The 19489-nt window shown below is 36.1% G+C and overlaps 1 protein-coding gene across 1 annotated transcript in view; it reads left to right on the top strand.

Moving 5' to 3' along the window:
• LOC102175808 (phospholipid scramblase 1) overlaps nucleotides 1-19489 on the top strand; it is a 53202-nt gene that overhangs the window by 11101 nt on the left and 22612 nt on the right. Inside the window, exons 2-3 of the mRNA XM_005675472.2 lie at nucleotides 8684-8843; nucleotides 10374-10416. Of these exons, the coding sequence (XP_005675529.1) occupies nucleotides 8751-8843; nucleotides 10374-10416 (136 nt within the window). The 5' untranslated portion in view covers nucleotides 8684-8750. The remainder of the gene's footprint in view (nucleotides 1-8683; nucleotides 8844-10373; nucleotides 10417-19489) is intronic.

Genomic DNA, 19489 nt, shown 5'->3' on the forward strand with positions numbered 1-19489 from the left:
AGCAATATAACCAAGATGAAGAGACAGAGGAATACTCAGCAGGTAAAGGAACAGGAGAGATGCCCACCAAACCAAACAAAAGAGGAAGAAGTAGGGAATCTACCTGAGAAGGAATTCTGAATATTGATAGTGAAAATGATCCAAAATCTTGAAATCAAAATGGAATCACAGATAAATAGCCTAGAGACAAGGATTGAGAAGATGCAAGAAAGGTTTAACAAGGACCTAGAAGAAATAAAAAAGAGTCAAAATATAATGAATAACGCAATAAATGAGATCAGAAACATTCTGGAGGCAACAAATAGTAGAATAACGGAGGCAGAAGATAGGATTAGTGAAATAGAAGATAGAATGGTAGAAATAAGTGAATCAGAGAGGAAACAAGAAAAACGAATTAAAAGAAATGACAATCTCAGAGACCTCCAGGACAATATGAAACGCTCCAATATTCAATTTAAGTCTGAATTTGGCAATAAGGAGTTCATGATCTGAGACACGGTCAGCTCCTGGTCTTGTTTTTGCTGACTGTATAGAGGTTCTCCATCTTTGGCTGCAAAGAATATAATCAATCTGATTTCAGTGTTGGCCATCTGGTGATGTCCATGTGTAGTGTCTTCTCTTGTGTTATTGGAAGAGGGTGTTGTCTATGACCAGTGCGTTCTCTTGGCAAAATTCTTTTAGCCTTTGCCCTGCTTCATTCTGTACTCCAAGACCAAATTTGCCTGTTATTCCAGATGTTTCTTAACTTCCTACTTTTGCATTCCAGTTCCCCTATAATGAAAAGGACATCTTTTTTGGGTGTTAGTTCTAAAAGGTCTTGTAGGTCTTCATAGAACTGTTCAGCTTCAGCTCTTCTGCATTACTGGTCAGGGCCTAGACTTGGATTACTGTGATATTGAATGGTTTGCCTTGGACATGAACAGAGATCATTCTGTCATTTTTGAGACTGCATCCAACTACTGCAATTCAGATTCTTTTGTTGACTATGATGGCTACTCCATTTCTTCGAAGGGATTCACAGTAGTACATGTAATGGTCATCTGAGTTAAATTCACCCATTCCAGTCCATTTCATTTCTCTGATTCCTAGAGTGTCGACGTTCACTCTTGCCATCTCCTGTTTGACCACTTCCAATTTGCCTTAATTCATGGACCTAACATTCCAGGTTCCTATGAAATGTTGCTCTTTACAGTATCGGACCTTGCTTCTATCCCAGTCACATCTACAATTGGATGTTGTTTTTGCTTTGGCTCCATCCCTTCATTCTTTCTGGAGTTATTTCTCCACTGATCTCCTGTAGCATATTGGGCACCTACCGACCAGCAGACTTCATCTCTCAGTGTCCTATTTTTTTGCCTTTTCATATTTTTTATGGGGTTCTCAAGGCAAAAATACTGAAGTCATTTGCCATTGCCTTCTCCAGTGGACCACATTTTGTCAGAACTCCCCACCATGACCCATCCATCTTGGGTGGCCCTGCATGGCATGGCTTAGTTTCATTGAGTTAGATAAGTCTGTAGTACATGTCTCCAAGGTATCAAGAATATATTCCTCTATTTTTTTTTCTTCTAAAAGTTTTATAATTTCAGGTCTTACATTTAAATCTTTGATTCATTTTGAGTTAATTTTTGTGAGTTGTGTATAAGCACTCAGTTTTATTCTTTTGCAGATAGATATATAGCTTTCCCAACATTATTGATGAGGCTGTCGTTTTACATTGAGTGAGACTGGCACTCTTCCCTGCTTATATGCCAATGCCATGCTTTTTAAGTTATTATGGCTTTTAATATAGTTTAAAATCAAGAAGCCTGATGCCTCCAAATTTGTTGTTCTATCTCAAGACTGATTTGGCTATTCAGTGTCTTTTGTAGTTCCATGAAAATTTTAGGATTGTTCTTTCCACTTTTCTGAGAAATGCCATAGGAACTTTTATTAAGATTGTATTGAATCTGTAGATTGCTTTGAGTGGTGTGGACATTTTAACACTACTGATTCTTCCACTTTGTGAACATGGATTATTTTTCCATTTATTTGTGTCTTCTTCAACTTGTTTCATCACTTCTATAGTTTTAACAGTTCAGGCCTTTCATTTCCTTTGTCAAATTTATTCCTAAATACTTTATTAGTATAAATGGGATTACTTTTTTAATATCTCTTTCAGAGAGTTTGCTGTTAGTGTATATAAATGTAACTGATTTCTGTATATCACCTTTGTATCCTGCAACTTTACTAAATCCATTTACTATTTATAAATATTTAGAGTAGTTTGTAGGCTTTACTATGTGTAAGATTATGTCATCTATAAACAGTTTTGCTTCATCATTTCAAATATGGATACTTTTTTTTTACTACTTTTCTTTTGTTGCTTTTATGTAGCTTCCCATAAGTTTGTCTATGCTGTATTTCCATTTTAATATATTTTAAGATATTTTTATTTTTCTTATTATTTCTTTGACCCATTGATTGTTCAGGAGCATGTTTAACCTTCATATATTTGTGAATTTTTCAGTTCTTTTCCTGATATCAGTTTCCACTTTCATACCATTGTGTTTGGAAAAGATCCATGATATGATTAAAATCTTAAACTTGCTAAGACACGTTTCATGACCCATCTTGCAAAACATTTTATTGCATCATTTTCACTGCAGTATTATTAACAATATACAAGACATGGAAACAACCTGAGTATTCACTGGAAGATTCATGGATAAAGAAAATAATGCTATAAACACTGGAAGAGAAGGTGAAGAAAAGTGAACCCTCCAACTCTATTGGTAGGAATGTAAATTGGTGCAGCCATTGTGGGAAACATATGGTGGTTCCTTAAAGACTAAAAACAGAGTTACTGTATGAGTCAGAAATCTCACTTTTGGGCATAGATCCAGAAAGGACGAAAAGTCTAATTAGAAAAGATGCATCCACCCCACTGTTCATAGCCTGGGTACTTTCAGTTCAATTCAGTCACTCAGTCATATCCAACTCTTTGTGACCCCATGAATCACAGCACCCCAGGCCTCCCTGTCCATTACCAACTCCCAGGTTCACTCAGACTCACATCCACGGAGTCAGAGATGCCATCCAGCAATCTCATCCTCTGTCGTCCCTTTCTCCTCCTGCACCCAATTCCTCCCAGCATCAGAGTCTTTTCCAATGAGTCAACTCTTCGCATGAGGTGGCCAAAGTACTGGAGTTTCAGCTTTAGCATCATTCCTTCCAAAGAAATCCCAGCGCTGATCTCCTTCAGAATGGACTGGTTGGATCTCCTTGCACTCCAAGGGACTCTCAAGAGTCTTCTCCAACACCACAGTTCAAAAGCATCAATTCTTCAGTGCTCAGCCTTCTTCACAGTCTAACTCTCACAGCCATACATGACCACTGGAAAAACCATAGCCCTGACTAGACGGACCTTTGTTGGCAAAGTAATGTCTCTGCTTTTGAATATGCTATCTAGGTTGGTCATAACTTTTCTTTCAAGGAGTAAGCGTCTTTTAATTTTATGTCTGCAGTCACCATCTGCAGTGATTTTGGAGCCCAAGAAAATAAAGTCTGACACTGTTTCTACTGTTTCCCCATCTATTTCCCATGACGTGATGGGAGATGCGATGATCTTAGTTTTCTGAATCTTGAGCTTTAAGCCAACTTTTTCACTCTCCACTTTTACTTTCATCAAGAGGATTTTTAGTTCCTCTTCACTTTCTGCCATAAGGGTGGTGTCATCTGCATATCTGAGGTTATTGATATTTCTCCCGACAATCTTGATTCCAGCTTGTGCTTCTTCCAGTCCAGCGTTTCTCATGATGTACTCTGCATAGAAGTTAAATAAGCAGGGTGACAATATACAGCCTTGACGTACTCCTTTTCCTATTTGGAACCAGTGTGTTGTTCCATGTCCAGTTCTAACTGTTGCTTCCTGACCTGCACACAGATTTCTCAAGAGGCAGGTCAGGTGGTCTGGTATTCCCATCTCTTTCAGAATTTTCCAGTTTCTTGTGATCCACACAAGAAGGCTTTGGCATAGTCAATAAAGCAGAAACAGATGCTTTTCTGGAACTCTCTTGCTACTCCCATGATCCAGTGGATGTTGGCAATTTGATATCTGGTTCCTCTGCCTTTTGTAAAACCAGCTTCAACATCTGGAAGTTCACGGTTCATGTACTGCTGAAGCCTGGCTTGGAGAATTTTGAGCATTACTTTACTAGCGTGTGAGATGAGTGCAACTGTGCAGTAGTTTGACCATTCTTTGGCATTGCCTTTCTTTGGGATTGGAATGAAAACTGACCTTTTCCAGTCCTGTGGCCACTGCTGAGTTTTCCAAAATTGCCGGCCTATTGAGTGCAGCACTTTCACAGCATCATCTTCCAGGATTTGAAATAGTGCCACTGGAATTCCATCACCTCCACTAGCTTTGTTCATAGTGATGCTTTCTAAGGCCCACTTGACTTCACATTCCAGGATATCTGGCTCTAGGTGAGTGATCACACCATCGTGATTATCTTGGTCATGAAGATCTTTTTTGTACAGTTCTTCTGTGTATTCTTGCTACCTCTTCTTAATATCTTCTGCTTCTGTTAAGACCATACCATTTCTGTCCTTTATCGAGCCCGTCTTTGCATGAAATGTTCCCTTGGTATCTGAAATTTTCTTGAAGAGATCTCTAGTCTTTCCCATTCTGTTGTTTTCCTCTGTTTCTCTGCATTGATTGCTGAGCAAGGCTTTCTTATCTCTCCTTGCTGTTCTTTGGAACTCTGCATTCAGATGCTTATATCTTGCCTTTTCTCCTTTTCTTTTCCCTTCTTTTCACAGCTATTTGTAAGGCCTCCTCAGACAGCCGTTTTGCTTTTTTTTTTTTTTTTCATTTCTTTTCCATGGGGATGTTCTTGATCCCTGTCTCCTGTACAATGTCACGAACCTCCGTCCATAGTTCATCAGGCACTTTATCTATCAAATCTAGTCCTGGGTAGTTTAGCACATAGGTAATAGAAATGCAGTTATTAAGATGCTGATGTTGAGGGCTCAGAAGGAAGTGAGGAGCATCATACTCCTCAGAAGGAAGTGAGGACAACATACTTTAGAGAATATCTATACTATCACTACCAGACTGTTGGTAGAAATACATACATCAAAACACTGCTGGTGAGGGGACAGGAATAAATGACAAAAATATGTTATTGGAAACCTGAGTAATGGGTGTTCTCATAATAGAGTGACAGAATGCTTAGCTGAATTTTGTCCTGGAGTTATGTGAAAAGAAGAATTTGTAACCAATCAAATTGGATATTTAGCTGAGGAGATTTCCAAGTAAAGTGTTGAGGGTGTACACAAAGAAAGTCCAGGCCCAGATGACTTACTTGGTTAACTCTACCAAACATTTAAAGAAGAATTAATACAAATTTCCCATAAACTCCTCCAAACATACAACAAGAGATACTCTTTTCAAATTATCATTGAGACCAGTATTACTTTGATGGTAAAATCAGACAAAGACATTATAGGAAAAGAAAACTACACATCAAAAAGATTTTTTAATAATTTAACACAAAAATTCCCAAGAAAGTATAAGCAAACCAAACCCAGCAAGATAGAAAAAGAATTACATAACAAGAATAAGCAAGCTTTATTTCAGAAATGCAAGGTTGATTTGAAACTGAAATCAGTTAATACATCATACCATATAAATAGAATAAAACACAAATGGAGATACTCATCTCAACAGACACACAAAAGCACTTGAAAAAAAAAGTTAAACACCCATTTGTGAGATAAAAAAAATAAAAGAACTAGGAATACAGGGAAAATTCCTCAACCTGGTAAATAACATCTGCCAAAACCAAAACAAAGAAAAACAAAACCCACAAATAACATCATATTAAATAAAGCCTGTTTTCCCTATAAATTCAGTAACAAAACACAGATATTCCTTCCACTTCTACTCAGCACCATGCTAGAGGTTCTAGTCTGATCAAGTAAGAAAGAAAATGAAATAAAAAACATGTAAATTGAAAAGAAAGAAGTAAAACTTTTTCTATTTGTAGACGGTACTAACAGAAAATCCAAAGGGCTCCACTGAAGCAAAATTAGAATTAAGTAAGAATTCAGTAAAGCTGCATTACTTAACATAATTGAATCAAATCAATTTTAGTTGCATAAAACTGCAGTGAACCATACTAAAAATAAGAAAATAATTTTATTTACAATAGCATCAAAAAATAGGATACTTAGGAATAGTTGTTTTAAAGAAGCACAAAGTTCTGAAAATCAGAAAATAGTATTGAAAGAAATGAAAAAGATCTAAATGAGTGGAAATACATCTAATGTTTATTGATAGGAAGTACTGATATCGTTAGAATGACAATACTCCCTAATACAATCAATGGATTCTATGAATCTCAGAATCACAGGTAGCTTTTTTGTAGATACTGACAAAATTACCCTAAAATGTATGTGGAAACTCAAGGGATCCATAATACACAGAGCAATCTGGAGAAGGAACAAAGTTGAAGGACTCATTCTTCTACATGTCTAAACTTACTACAAACTAAAGTAATTAAGACACTGTAACTGACTTAAGGTGGGCATATGTATCAGTGGAACAGAATGAGAGCCCAGAAAAACACCCTCATGTTGATGGCCAATTGATTTTTAACAAGGATGCCAAAACAATAGAGGAAAACACCTTCAACAAATAGTGCTGGAACCACTAGATATTCCTATGTACAAGAAAAAGTTGGACTTCTACCTCACAGTATACACAAAATTTAACTCAAGGGATGAAAGATCCAAATGTAAGAGCTAAAACACTATTAGAAAAACCAGAGGAATAAATCATTCTGATTTTGGATTAGAAAGTGATCTCTTAAATATGACAGCTATAGTACAAGCAAATGACAAAAATTTTGTACTACATCAAAATTATAAACTTTTGTGCTTAGTGGACATCATCAAGAAAGTTAAAGACAACCTACAAAATGGGAGAAAATATTTGCAAATCTTATGTTTTATAATGGGATTTTAAAACTGTCACAGTTCAACAATAAAAATGCAAGTATTCAATAACATAAGGAAAAAATGCATAAGAATTTGAAGAGAGTTCTTCAAAGAAGATATACAAGTGGCCAATAACACATGAAAGGTTGCTCATGAACATTAGTTCAGTTCAGTTCAGTTCAGTCGCTCAGTCGTGTCCGACTCTTTGCGACCCCATGAATTGCAGCACACCAGGCCTCCCTGTCCATCACCAACTCCTGGAGTTCACTCAGACTCATGTCCATCGAGTCAGTGAGGCCATCCAGCTATCTCATCCTCTGTCGTCCCCTCCTCCTGCCCCCCGTCCTTCCCAGCATCAGAGTCTTTTCCACTGAGTCAACTCTTCACATGAGGTGGCCAAAGTACTGGAGTTTCAGCTTTAGCATCATTCCTTCCAAAGAAATCCCAGCACTGATCTCCTTCAGAATGGACTGGTTGGATCTCCTTGCACTCCAAGGGACTCTCAAGAGTCTTCTCCAACACCACAGTTCAAAAGCATCAATTCTTTGGCACTCAGCCTTCTTCACAGTTCAACTCTCACATCCATACATGTCTACTGGAAAAACCATAGCCTTGACTAGACGGACCTTAGTCGGCAAAGTAATGCCTCTGCTTTTGAATATGCTATCTAGCTTGGTCATAACTTTTCTTCCAAGGAGTAAGCGTCTAGACACCTCCAAATTTAAACATATAGCTACTAGATGACCCAATTAAACTAAAAAAAAAGAAAGAACATAGCTCTTCAATTTGCATTTTCCTCTTTTCCTAGGATCCTTTCTTCACTTCTCTTTACATCAACTCTCATTTCATAGCCTGATTCTTTAGACTGCAACCTATTATTTAAAACTCACTTTTGTTTTCAGTAATAAATGTTTTTCCAAAATACCTCTTTCTCTCACTACAACTGATAGTCATGGTTTACATTAATTTTGTGATGTCTTGTTTGTTTTATTTTTTAACATATCAATACCTGAGAGTAAAACATATATTTGCCCCCAAACAAAGTAAGTAAATTGTTCAATACTTTTAATGTGTTTATCATCACTATTAGAATCATTTTTTAAAACTTTGAGCTGGAAGCATGGGTTTGTAAATTTATTTCATAGATTTAATCCTGATGCAAGCTGAAGAAAATACAGAGAATAATGAGAATTTAATAAATGCCAATTAGAAAAATTTGACTCCATATATATTTGTTCTGTTTGTTAGGACATGGCACTACAGTTAGCACCCCAAACCTCATTTTTAAATAGTTTATCTGGTCTTTATGCAGGATAAAATGTTTTCATGTCCACCATAACATATCCCTCAACAGTCGAGGGGAAATGTTTATCCAGTCACTGTCAAATGATTCTGAGCCTAAAGATTTAATTTTATTTAAATAGATCAAGGCCACATAGGAATGTGTATAACAATTTACACTCAGTTTATTACTCATATTAACTGGGGACTTCTTGTAGTCCTGAGGTTCCTTTTTTTTTTTTTTTCTTGAGAGATAGACTCTGTAAATAAAACCATAAATATTTCAATTGAGAACACTTAAAAAAATATGGATGATGTTCACCATTTAATTTAATGCTTACCATTAAATGAAGAAAAACTAAACCTGAATTGAGGTTTATTCCTGTCTCTAACTATGTTAATGTTTCTGTAATGTTAGATTTTGAAGACAAAAGGAGAAATCTTTCCAATCTGTCACAGTCTTGAGTATTTATATAATCTCGATTATGGCTTTTTGTAATATACAACCCAGGACACATTGGATGCAAACACCAGGGTCAACAGCCAACTGTCCACCTGGATTAGAATATTTGACTCAGGTACAATAATGTGTTTCTTAATTTAGTTGATGGAAAATAATACGAAGTTAGATAGTTTCAAAATATTATTTGTTACTGGAAAATATTTTTACTATAGATTAAAATACTACACTTGTAACTTCAAAAATTTTACATTTTATTTAATTTTAGTTTCTGATTGAGGCAGTAAACATAATTTAAATACAGTCATTTCTTTGGAGAAAGAAATGGCAACCCACTCCAGTATTCCTGCCTGGAAAATCCCATGGACAGAAGGTCCTGGCAGCCTACAGTCCATGGGGTTGGAAAGAGTTGGACATGACTGAGTGACTGAGCACATCCCTCGGCATCTATGGGGAATTGGTTTCAGGACCAGCCTGGCAAATACCAAAACCACAGGGTTCTCAAGTCCCAGAGCCCACCCTCTGAATATGTGGTTTGGTGTCCACAGATACAACCAACTGTGGATCATAAACAGGGCATGGTCAGAGGTCACCTGAATCTACTGAGTAGAACCAAGAACTGTATGCTGACTATATAGTTACTCAAAAGAATCTGCTTATAAGCAGACCCTAATAGTTCAGACAATGTCCCTTAAGGCCCAACTATGGTAAAACATTGTTTTTTTATAAATTTATCATCTGGGAAGCTTATTTACAAGGCAACCCACTCCAGTACTCTTGCCTGGAGAATCCCATGGAGGGAGGAGCCTGGTAGGCTACAGTCCATGGGGTCGCAAAGAGTCAGACACGACTGAGCAACAAACTACTACTACTTTTTAAAACAGGAACCTGGATTTGGGGAATGTAAGTAAAAATTACTTAAGGACTCTTCAGTTCATCAATTGCTTAGATAGTAGAAGCCTGGTTTACAAATGTAAAATATGAACACTAATATTAGAAAAAAAATCTATTCTCCACAAAATTTAATGATAGAGAATAATTATCTTTGTGACATCAATTCTGATTTAATTTCCTGTAGGGCTATCTCTAAATAATAAACTTTGGCATTTCACATTACTAATTACTGGCTACATCTTATTTTTTAACTCTTTAAAAGTGAAACAGTATGCATGTTCCTTCTTAAAAAGGTTATTTACATTTTCAGTGCTTAATTGTAAATTTGTTGCAAACACTAATAAAAATCTAATTTCATTTTTTAATATGGGCAAACACTACAATAAACTTTTTACTTTAAATTGCAATACAGATATTTCTCTCTGAATTTCAAAAATATATTTAATAAAATTATTTAAAAATGTTTGTGAACAATAATGTTGAGACATTAACAATAGAGCAAAGAGAATACACTTTATAGATTATCTGATAATATTTTGTCATTTCCTTTTTCTATGGTAAAAAAATATTAAAACTTCACATGTAGACTCATATAAATGTATGATATTTGACAGAAAAAAATGAGAACTCTTGATAATGAATCAATTACTTTAAATATCCTAAATGTAAGTATGAATGTATAAAAGTATTGTTATGTGCTTTAAATTTAGTTTGATTACTCCATTCCACATATGTTTATTTTCTACTGTAATAGATAAATCACTTATTCGTGTGTCAACGTTTTGATCTTCTGGAAGGTATGTACCAAATGCACTGATATATTAATTCTTAAATATGTAATTTGTTTTGCTGTAGATCTACCAATTCCTATAAATTAAAGTGCTTCTTTTGTCTGAAGAAAACTAAACCTTGAAATATACGGAGATTGTATAGAAGATCTTGAGATGATGCAAACATGAATATGATCATAGTCTTCTCATGGGAAGAGAGGCAGAAAGATATTGGCTCCAGATTATAACTGAAAATTCTAGTCTGCATTAGTCTTACTAAGAGCAGGTCCATTTCCTGAAAACATTCACCCGTCCTGAATTCCTTTAAGATAGGTATTTGAGAGAAGCAATGATTTCAGATTCTTCGGGAATTCTGAATAGAAACAGGATGCAAGTAAAGTAATGGGGAGTCCAATCCACTCTTTAGTCTGAGAAATTAAACTGTCCTTTAGAATGCAACTGTTTACCTTTATCTCAACTTAATACCAAGATACATTGCTAAGTATAAAAAGCAGTTAGAAAGTAGTGCATATTGTAGTTTGTGAGTATGTGTGTATATAAAATACATTTAGTCTTTGCATATGTTTAAGATTTCTCTAGAATAATGCATATGAAATTGGAGAAAGGAGAAGGAATACAATAAGCCTAGAAGGAAGAATTATTTTAAATGTTATGTTATTTGCATTTTTGAATTTGTGCCATGCATATGTAATTTCTAACCATAAAAGGAAATGAAATTTAAAAGGAAGCCAGAAGTTTTTTTTTCATAAATTTTGAGTTATAGCCTATCTGTGAATGTTAAATAAAAATGAATACATTCTAAATATGTTGGTACAATATGAAGACATAATTATGTTCATTTTTATGAATTATGTTCACTTTTTAACGGTTAGTGGGAAAATATTGTAACTAAGTTTCAAAGGTCGATATTAAAACAAAATGTTAAATGTATATTAGAACAACATATATTCATTATACATATATTCACTAAAGAACATTTTAAATTAAGAAAAGCAGAAGATAACCATCTATGCAAAACTACTGATAAAGTTGTTCTGAAGCCTTTTAAAAAATATTCCTTTGATGAGGCTTTTTGAAATCATTTTTACTCATTGTCCATGAAATAAAATATATTGAATATAGTTCCCTGTGCTATACAGGAAGATCTTGTTTTCCTGTTTTATGTATAGTAGTATAAATGTGTTAATTCCAAACTCCTAGTTTATCTCTCCCCACGTCCCTGCCCTGCTTTCGATTTAGGTAACCATAATTTCATTTTCTATGTCTTTGAATCTAGTTTTGTTTTGTAAATAAGTTCATTTGTATCATTTTTTAGATTCCACATATTCAGATATCCTATCAAGAGATATCATATATTATTTGTGTTTATCTGAATAACTTCACTTAATATGATTATGTCTATCCATGTTACTGCAAATGGCATTTTATGGCTGAGTAGTATTTCTGTTGTATATATACACCACATCATCTTCATTCAATCATCTACTGATATACATTTAGGTTTGCTTCCGTGTTGTGGCTATTGTAAATAGTGCTGTATGAACACCAAGGTGTATGTATCTTTTCAAATAGAGTTTTCTCCAAACGTATGTCCAGGAGTGGCACTGCAGGATGATTTGGTGCTAGTTTTAGTTTTTTAAGGAGCTCTTAAAGTGGCTCTACCAATTTACATTTCCACAAACAATTTAGGAAGGTTCCCTTTTTTTCCACACCCTCTCCATTTGTCATTGTAGACTTTCTAATGATGGCTACTCTGACTACTGTGAGGTGATACTTCATTGTGGTTTTGATTTACGTCTCTCTAATAATTAGTGATGCTGAGTTCTCTACAGATATATGCCCAGGAGTGAGACTGCAAGATCATATAGTAAGGAACTGTTTTTAGCTTTGTAAGGAACCAACATAATGTTCTCCATAGTGGCTGTACCAATTTACACCCTGACCAATAATGTAAGAGGGTTTCTCTTTTTCACACCTTCTCCAGAATTTATCATTTATAGACGTTTGAATGCTTGCCCATTCTGACAGGTGTGAGATGATACCTCATTGTAGTTCTGTTTGCACTTCTCTAATAATTAGTGATATTTAATATCTGTTCATGTGCCTATTAGCCATCTGTATGTCTCTTTCAGAGAAATGATTATATAGATCTTCAGCCCCTTTTTAGCTGAGTTGTGTTCTTTTTGACATTTAGCTGTGTAAGCCATTCATATATTTTGGAAATTTGATCCCTTGTCAGTAGCATCATTTGCAAATATTTTCTCCCAGTCCTTAGGTTGTCTTTCCATTTTGCTTATGGTTTCCTTAGCTGTGAAGAAGGCAGATACAAAAAATTCTTACTACAATTTATGTCAAAGAGGGTTCGGCCTATGTTTTCCTCTAGGAGTTTTATGGTATCCAATCTTACATTTAGGTCTTTAATCTATTTTGAGTTTATTTTTGTATACGGTGTTAGAGAATATTTTAATTTCATTCCTTTACATATAGCTGTTCAGTTTTATCAGCATCATTTATTGAAAATACTGTCTTTTTTTTCATTGTATATTCTTACCTTCTTTGTTACAGATTAACTGACTGTGTCAGTTTATTTCTGGGCTTTCCATCCTGTTGCATGGATGTATATGTCTGTTTTTGTGTTACACTGCTTTGAATACAATAGCTTTGCAATATAGTTTGAAATCAGGGAGTTTGATTCCTCCAACTCCATTCTTCTTTCCCAAAATTGTTTTAGTTATCCGAGGTAATTTTTGTTTTCATACAAATTTTGAGATTTTATTTTTGTTCTAGTTTTGTGGGGAAAAAAATGCCATTGATACTTGATAGGGATTGCACTGAATTTATAGTATAATCATTTTAACAATACTGATTCTTCCAATACAAAACCACCATATATATTTCCATCATTTGTGTCATCTTTATTTCCTTCATCAGCATCTTAGTTTTCAGACTACAGGTCTTTTGTCTCTTAGGTAGGTATATGCCTAGGTATTTTATTCTTTCTGATGCTACAATAAATGGGATAATTTCCTTAAATTTTCTGTCTGATCTTTTGTTGTTAGTGTACAGAAATGCAAAAGATGTCTATAAATAAATTTTGTATTCTGCAACTTCAACAGATTCATTGTGAGCTCTAATAATTTTCTGGTAGCTTGCTTAGAATTTTCCCTATGTTTTCGCATCATGTTTTCAGCAAACAGTGATAGTTTTACTTCTTCTTTTAACAGTTTGGATTCCTTTTATTTCTTTTTCTTCTGTGATTGTCATGGCTAGGACCTCATAAATATGTTGAATGAAAGTGATGATAGTGCATTCTTGTCTTGTTCCTAATCTTAGAGGAAATGCTTTCACCTCTTCACCACTGAATATGGTGGTAGCTGTGGATTTGTCACATATGGCATTTATCCCTGGTGCTTCATATGGTAAAGAATCTGCCTGCAATGCAGGATACTGAAAGGTTGTTGTTGAATGAAAAAAGATGCCGCGATTCTTGGCCCCTGAAGGAGAAGAATTCAATCCAGGGCCAGAGACAAGGCTTGATCACTCAGAGCTTTTGTGTAATAAAGGTTTATTAAAGTATAAAGGAGATAGAGAAAGCTTCTAACACAGGCATCAGAAGGGGGCAGAAAAAATACCCCTCTGCTAGTCTTTAGCTGGATATTATATAGTCACTAGCAGTCTCTTAATGAAAGAAACAGAAGGCAATGGCAACCCACTCCAGTAATCTGCCTGGAAAATCCCATGGATGGAGGAGCCTGGTAGGCTGAAGTCCATGGGTTCATGAAGAGTCGGACACGACTGAGTGACTCCACTTTCACTTTTCCTTTCATGCGTTGGAGAAGGAAATGGCAACCACTCCAGTATTCTTGCCTGGAGAATCCCAGGGACAGGGGAGCCTGGCAGGCTGCCATCTATGGGGTCACACAGAGTCGGACATGACTGAAGTGACTTAGCAATGAAAGAAAAGAATGTCTTAAAACTCAGAATGGCACCAGGCTCCTCACCCATAAGATGCATTTTGGGATAATCTTGGCACCAAATGGTTTATCCTGGGCCATAAAATGATTAACTTGAGTCTTGAAGAAGGACAGATCACCATAAATAGTTTCATTTACATAGATTAGGGGAACAATATCTGAGTATAACATGCTGGTTTGTCAAGTAGGTTCTGAGCCAAGAGGCGGAACAACTTGAAGACAGAGTATGGAGTAAATGCATAGTATGTTAGCATAGCTTAAGATAAACATTTCCAGAAGAGAAATGCATTGGTTATCTCTAGGTTTGAGAATAGTTAACTTCAGGTGAAACCAGGTGTCATTATGGCAGCACAGTATTTTAAGAGAAACCTCCTTTTAAAATTCTAATAGATGGAGAAATATACCATGTTCATGGATCAGAAGAATCAATATAGTGAAAACGAGTATACTACCCAAAGCAATCTATAGATTCAATGCAATCCCTATCAAGTTCCCAACGGTATTTTTCACAGAACTAAAACAAATAATTTCACAATTTGTATGGAAATACAAAAAACCTCGAATAGCCAAAGCAATCTTGAGAAAGAAGAATGGAACTGGAGGAATCAACCTGCCTGACTTTAGGCTCTATGACAAAGCCAGTCATCAAAGACAGAAATATAGATCAATGGAACAAAATAGAAAGCCCAGAGATAAATCCACACACCTATGGACACCTTATCTTTGACAAAGTGGCAAGAATATACAATGGAGTAAAGACAATCTCTTTAACAAGTGGTGCTGGGAAAACTGGTCAACCACTTGTAAAAGAATGAAACTAGAACACTTTCTAACACCATACACAAATATAAACTCAAAATGGGTTAAAGATCTAAACGTAAGATCAGAAACTATAAAACCCCTAGAGGAGAACATAGGCAAAACACTCTCAGACATAAATCACAGCAGGATCCTCTATGATCCACCTCCCAGAATATTGGAAATAAAAGCAAAAATAAACAAATGAGACCTAATTAAACTTAAAAGCTTCTGCACAACAAAGGAAATTATAAGCAAGGTGAAAAGACAGCCTTCTGAATGGGAGAAAATAATAGCAAATGAAGCAACTGACAAACAACTAATCTCAAAAATATACAAGCAAGTCATGCAGCTCAACTCCAGAAAAATAAATGACCCAATCAAAAAATGGGCCAAAGAACTAAATAGACATTTCTCCAAAGAAGACATACGGATGGCTAACAAACACATGAAAAGATGCTCAACATCACTCATTATCAGAAAAATGCAAATCAAAACCACAATGAGGTACCATTTCATGCCAGTCAGAATGGCTGCGATCCAAAAGTCTACAAGCAATAAATGCTGGAGAGGGTATGGAGAAAAGGGAACCCTCTTACACTGTTGGTGGGAATGCAAACTAGTACAGCCACCATGGAGAAGAGTGTGGAGATTCCTTAAAAAACTGGAAATAGAACTACCTTATGACCCAGCAATCCCACTGCTGGGCATACACACCAAGGAAACCAGAATTGAAAGAGACATATGTATCCCAATGTTCATCGCAACACTGTTTATAATAGCCAGGACATGGAAGCAACCTAGATGTCCATCAGCAGATGAATGGATAAGAAAGCTGTGGTACATATACACAATGGAGTATTACACAGCCATTAAAAAGAACACATCTGAATCAGTTCTAATGAGGTGGATGAAACTGGAGCATATTATACAGAGTGAAGTAAGCCAAAAAGAAAAACACCAATATAGAATACTAATGCATATATATGGAATTTAGAAAGATGGCAATGATAACCCTGTATGCGAGACAGTAAAAGAGACACAGATGTATAAAACAGTCTTTTGGACTCTGTGGGAGAGGGAGAGGGTGGGATGATTTGGGAGAATGGCATTGAAACATGTATAATATCATATAAGAAACTAATTGGCAGTCCAGGTTCAATGCAGGATACAGGATGCTTAGGGCCCGGTGCACTGGGATGACCCAGAGGGATGGTATTGGCAGGGAAGTAGTAGGGGGGTTCCGGATGGGGAACACGTGTACACCCGTGGCAGATTCATGTTGATGTATGGCAAAACCAATACAATATTGTAAAGTAATTAGGCTCCAATTAAAATAAATAAATTTGTACAGAGAAGGGAAAAATCTTGCTAGCTTGTTTCCTCCTGTTGCTTAAGAGAGATAAAAATGTCTGACACCTCCAGGCTATTTCCTCCATTTGGAGATCCCTGACCTTCCTTCCTGTTACCCTCTCAATACCCAGGTTAGATCTCTGGATCAGGAAGATCCCTGGAGAAGGGAATATCTACCCACTCCAGTATTCTTTCTCTGGGAATTCCATGAACAGAGGAGCCTGGTAGGCTACAGTCTATAGAGTCACAAAGAGTTGGACATGACTTAGCAACTAACACTTTCACTTTCATATTCCCTCTATGCCCAGTTTCTGAAGATTTTTTATAATAAATGGATATTTAATTTTATCAAAAGCATTTTCTGCCTCTATTGAGATGATCATGTGTGTTTTATTTTTCAATTTATTAAAGTGGTGTATCACATTTAACGAGCTGCAGATATTGAAAAATCATTGCAAACTTGGGGTAAAACACACATGATTATGGTGTATGATCCTCTTAATGTATTGCTGGAATCAGTTTGCTAGTATTTTGTTGATGATTTTGCATCTATATTTATCAGTGATACCTGCAATTTTGTGTGTGTGTGTGATATCTTTGGTATCAGGGTGATTGTGGCCTTTTAGAGTGATTTCAAAAGTGTTCGTTTCTCTGCAGTTTTTTTGGATTAATTTCAGAATTAGTTAAATCTTCTCTAAATGTTTGGTAGAATTCACCTGTGAAGCCATCTGGTCCTGAATTTTGTTTGTTGGGAGTTTTAAAATTACTGATTCAATATTTTTTGTTCCTTCTTGGTTCAGTCTGAGATTGTATCTTTCTGAGACTTCTTCCATTTCTCCTAGAGTATCCATTTTATTGGCATATAGTTGCTCATACTAGTCTTTTCTAATCCTTTGTATTTTGGTGGTTTAGGCTGTAACTTCTTATTCATTTCTGATTTTACTGATTTGGGCCTTTTTTTTTTAAGGAACAGCTTTTAGTTTCATTGATTTTTTTCTGTTGCTTTTCAATCTCTTCTATTTCTGCTTTTATATTTCTGATTCCTTTCCTTATACTAACTTTGGGTTTTCTTTGTTATTCTTTCTCTAGTTGCTTTAGGCATAATGTTAGGTTGTTTATTTGAGATTTTTCTCATTTCCTTAGGTGAGATTTTAAAGTTATAAACTGGCCTCTCAGAAATACTTTTGTTGCATCCCGTAGATTTGGATTGTTGTGTTTTCATTTATTGCTAGGTATTTTTTAAATTTCCTCTTTGATTTCTTAATTAACCCACTGAACGATTAGTAGCATATCATTTAGCCTCCATGGGTTTGTCTTTTTCGTGTGTGTCCCCCTCCGATCCCCGCGTTGTTGATTTCTAGCCTCATATTGTTGCAGAAAGAAAAGAGCCTTCATGTGGTTTCAATTTTCTTGAATTTATGTAGCCTTGCTTCGTGGCCCATCTTGTGATTTACCCTGGATAATGCTCCATGTGCACTTGAAAAGAATGTGTATTCTGCTGCTTTTGGCAGCAGAATGTTGGAATGCTCAGTTAAATCTGTTTGGTCTAGTGTGTCATTTAAAGCCTCTGTTTTTTACTGATTTTACTGTCTGGATGATCTGTTCATTGATGTAAGTGGGATGCTAAAGTTCCCCAAATTATTATGTTGTAACTGTTCATACCAGACCACCTGACCTGCCTCTTGAGAAATCTGTATGCAGGTCAGGAAGCAACAGTTAGAACTGGACATGGAACAACAGACTGGTTCCAAATAGGAAAAGGAGTATGTCAAGGCTATATATTGTCACCCTGCTTATTTAACTTCTATGCAGAGTACATCATGAGAAACGCTGGGCTGGAAGAAGCACAAGCTGCAATCAAGATTGCCGGGAGAAATATCAATAACTTCAGATATGCAGATGACACCACCCTTATGGCAGAAAGTGAAGAGGAACTAAAAAGCCTCTTGATGAAAGTGAAAGTGGAGAGTGAAAAAGTTGGCTTAAAGCTCAACATTCAGAGATGAAGATCATGGCATCCAGTCCCATCACTTCATGGGAAATAAATGGGGAAACAGTGGAAACAGAGTCAGACTTTATTTTTGGGGGCTCCAAAATCACTGCAGATGGTGACTGCAGCCATGAAATTCAAAGATGCTTACTCCTTGGAAGGAAAGTTATGACCAACCTAGATAGCATATTCAAAAGCAGAGACATTACTTTGCCAACTAAGGTCCATCTAGTCAAGGCTATGGTTTTTCCGGTGGTCATGTATGGATGTGAGAGTTGAACTGTGATGAAGGCTGAGCGCCGAAGAACTGATGCTTTTGAACTGTGGTGTTGGAGAAGACTCTTGAGAGTCCCTTGGAGTGCAAGGAGATCCAACCAGTCCATTCTGAAGGAGATCAGCGCTGGGATTTCTTTGGAAGGAATGATGCTAAAGCTGAAACTCCAGTACTTTGGCCACCTCATGTGAAGAGTTGACTCATTGGAAAAGACTCTGATGCTGGGAGGAATTGGGTGCAGGAGGAGAAAGGGACGACAGAGGATGAGATGGCTGGATGGCATCACTGACTCAATGGACATGAGTCTGAGTGAACTCCAGGAGTTGGTGATGGACAGGGAAGCCTGGCATGCTACGATTCATGGGGTCACAAAGAGTCGGACACAACTGAGCAACCGAACTGAACTGTTCATTTCTCCTTTTATATCTGTTAATATTTGCCTTATATACTGAGGTACTTCTATGTTGGGTGCATACATATTTATAGTATTTTCTTCTTGAATTGATCCCTTGATTATTATGTATCATCCTTCTTTGTCTCTTCTAACAGTGTTTGAAGTCTATTTTGTCTGATATAAGTATTGATTGCTATTTCAGTATTCCTTTGATTTCTATTTCTGTGGAATACCTTTTTCCATCCCCTCACTTTCAATCTGTATGTGTCTTTACATCTGAAAGGAGTCATTTTTAG

The sequence above is a fragment of the Capra hircus genome, chromosome 1, assembly GCF_001704415.2.
Source record: "Capra hircus breed San Clemente chromosome 1, ASM170441v1, whole genome shotgun sequence".
Classification (NCBI taxonomy): Eukaryota; Metazoa; Chordata; class Mammalia; order Artiodactyla; family Bovidae; genus Capra; species Capra hircus.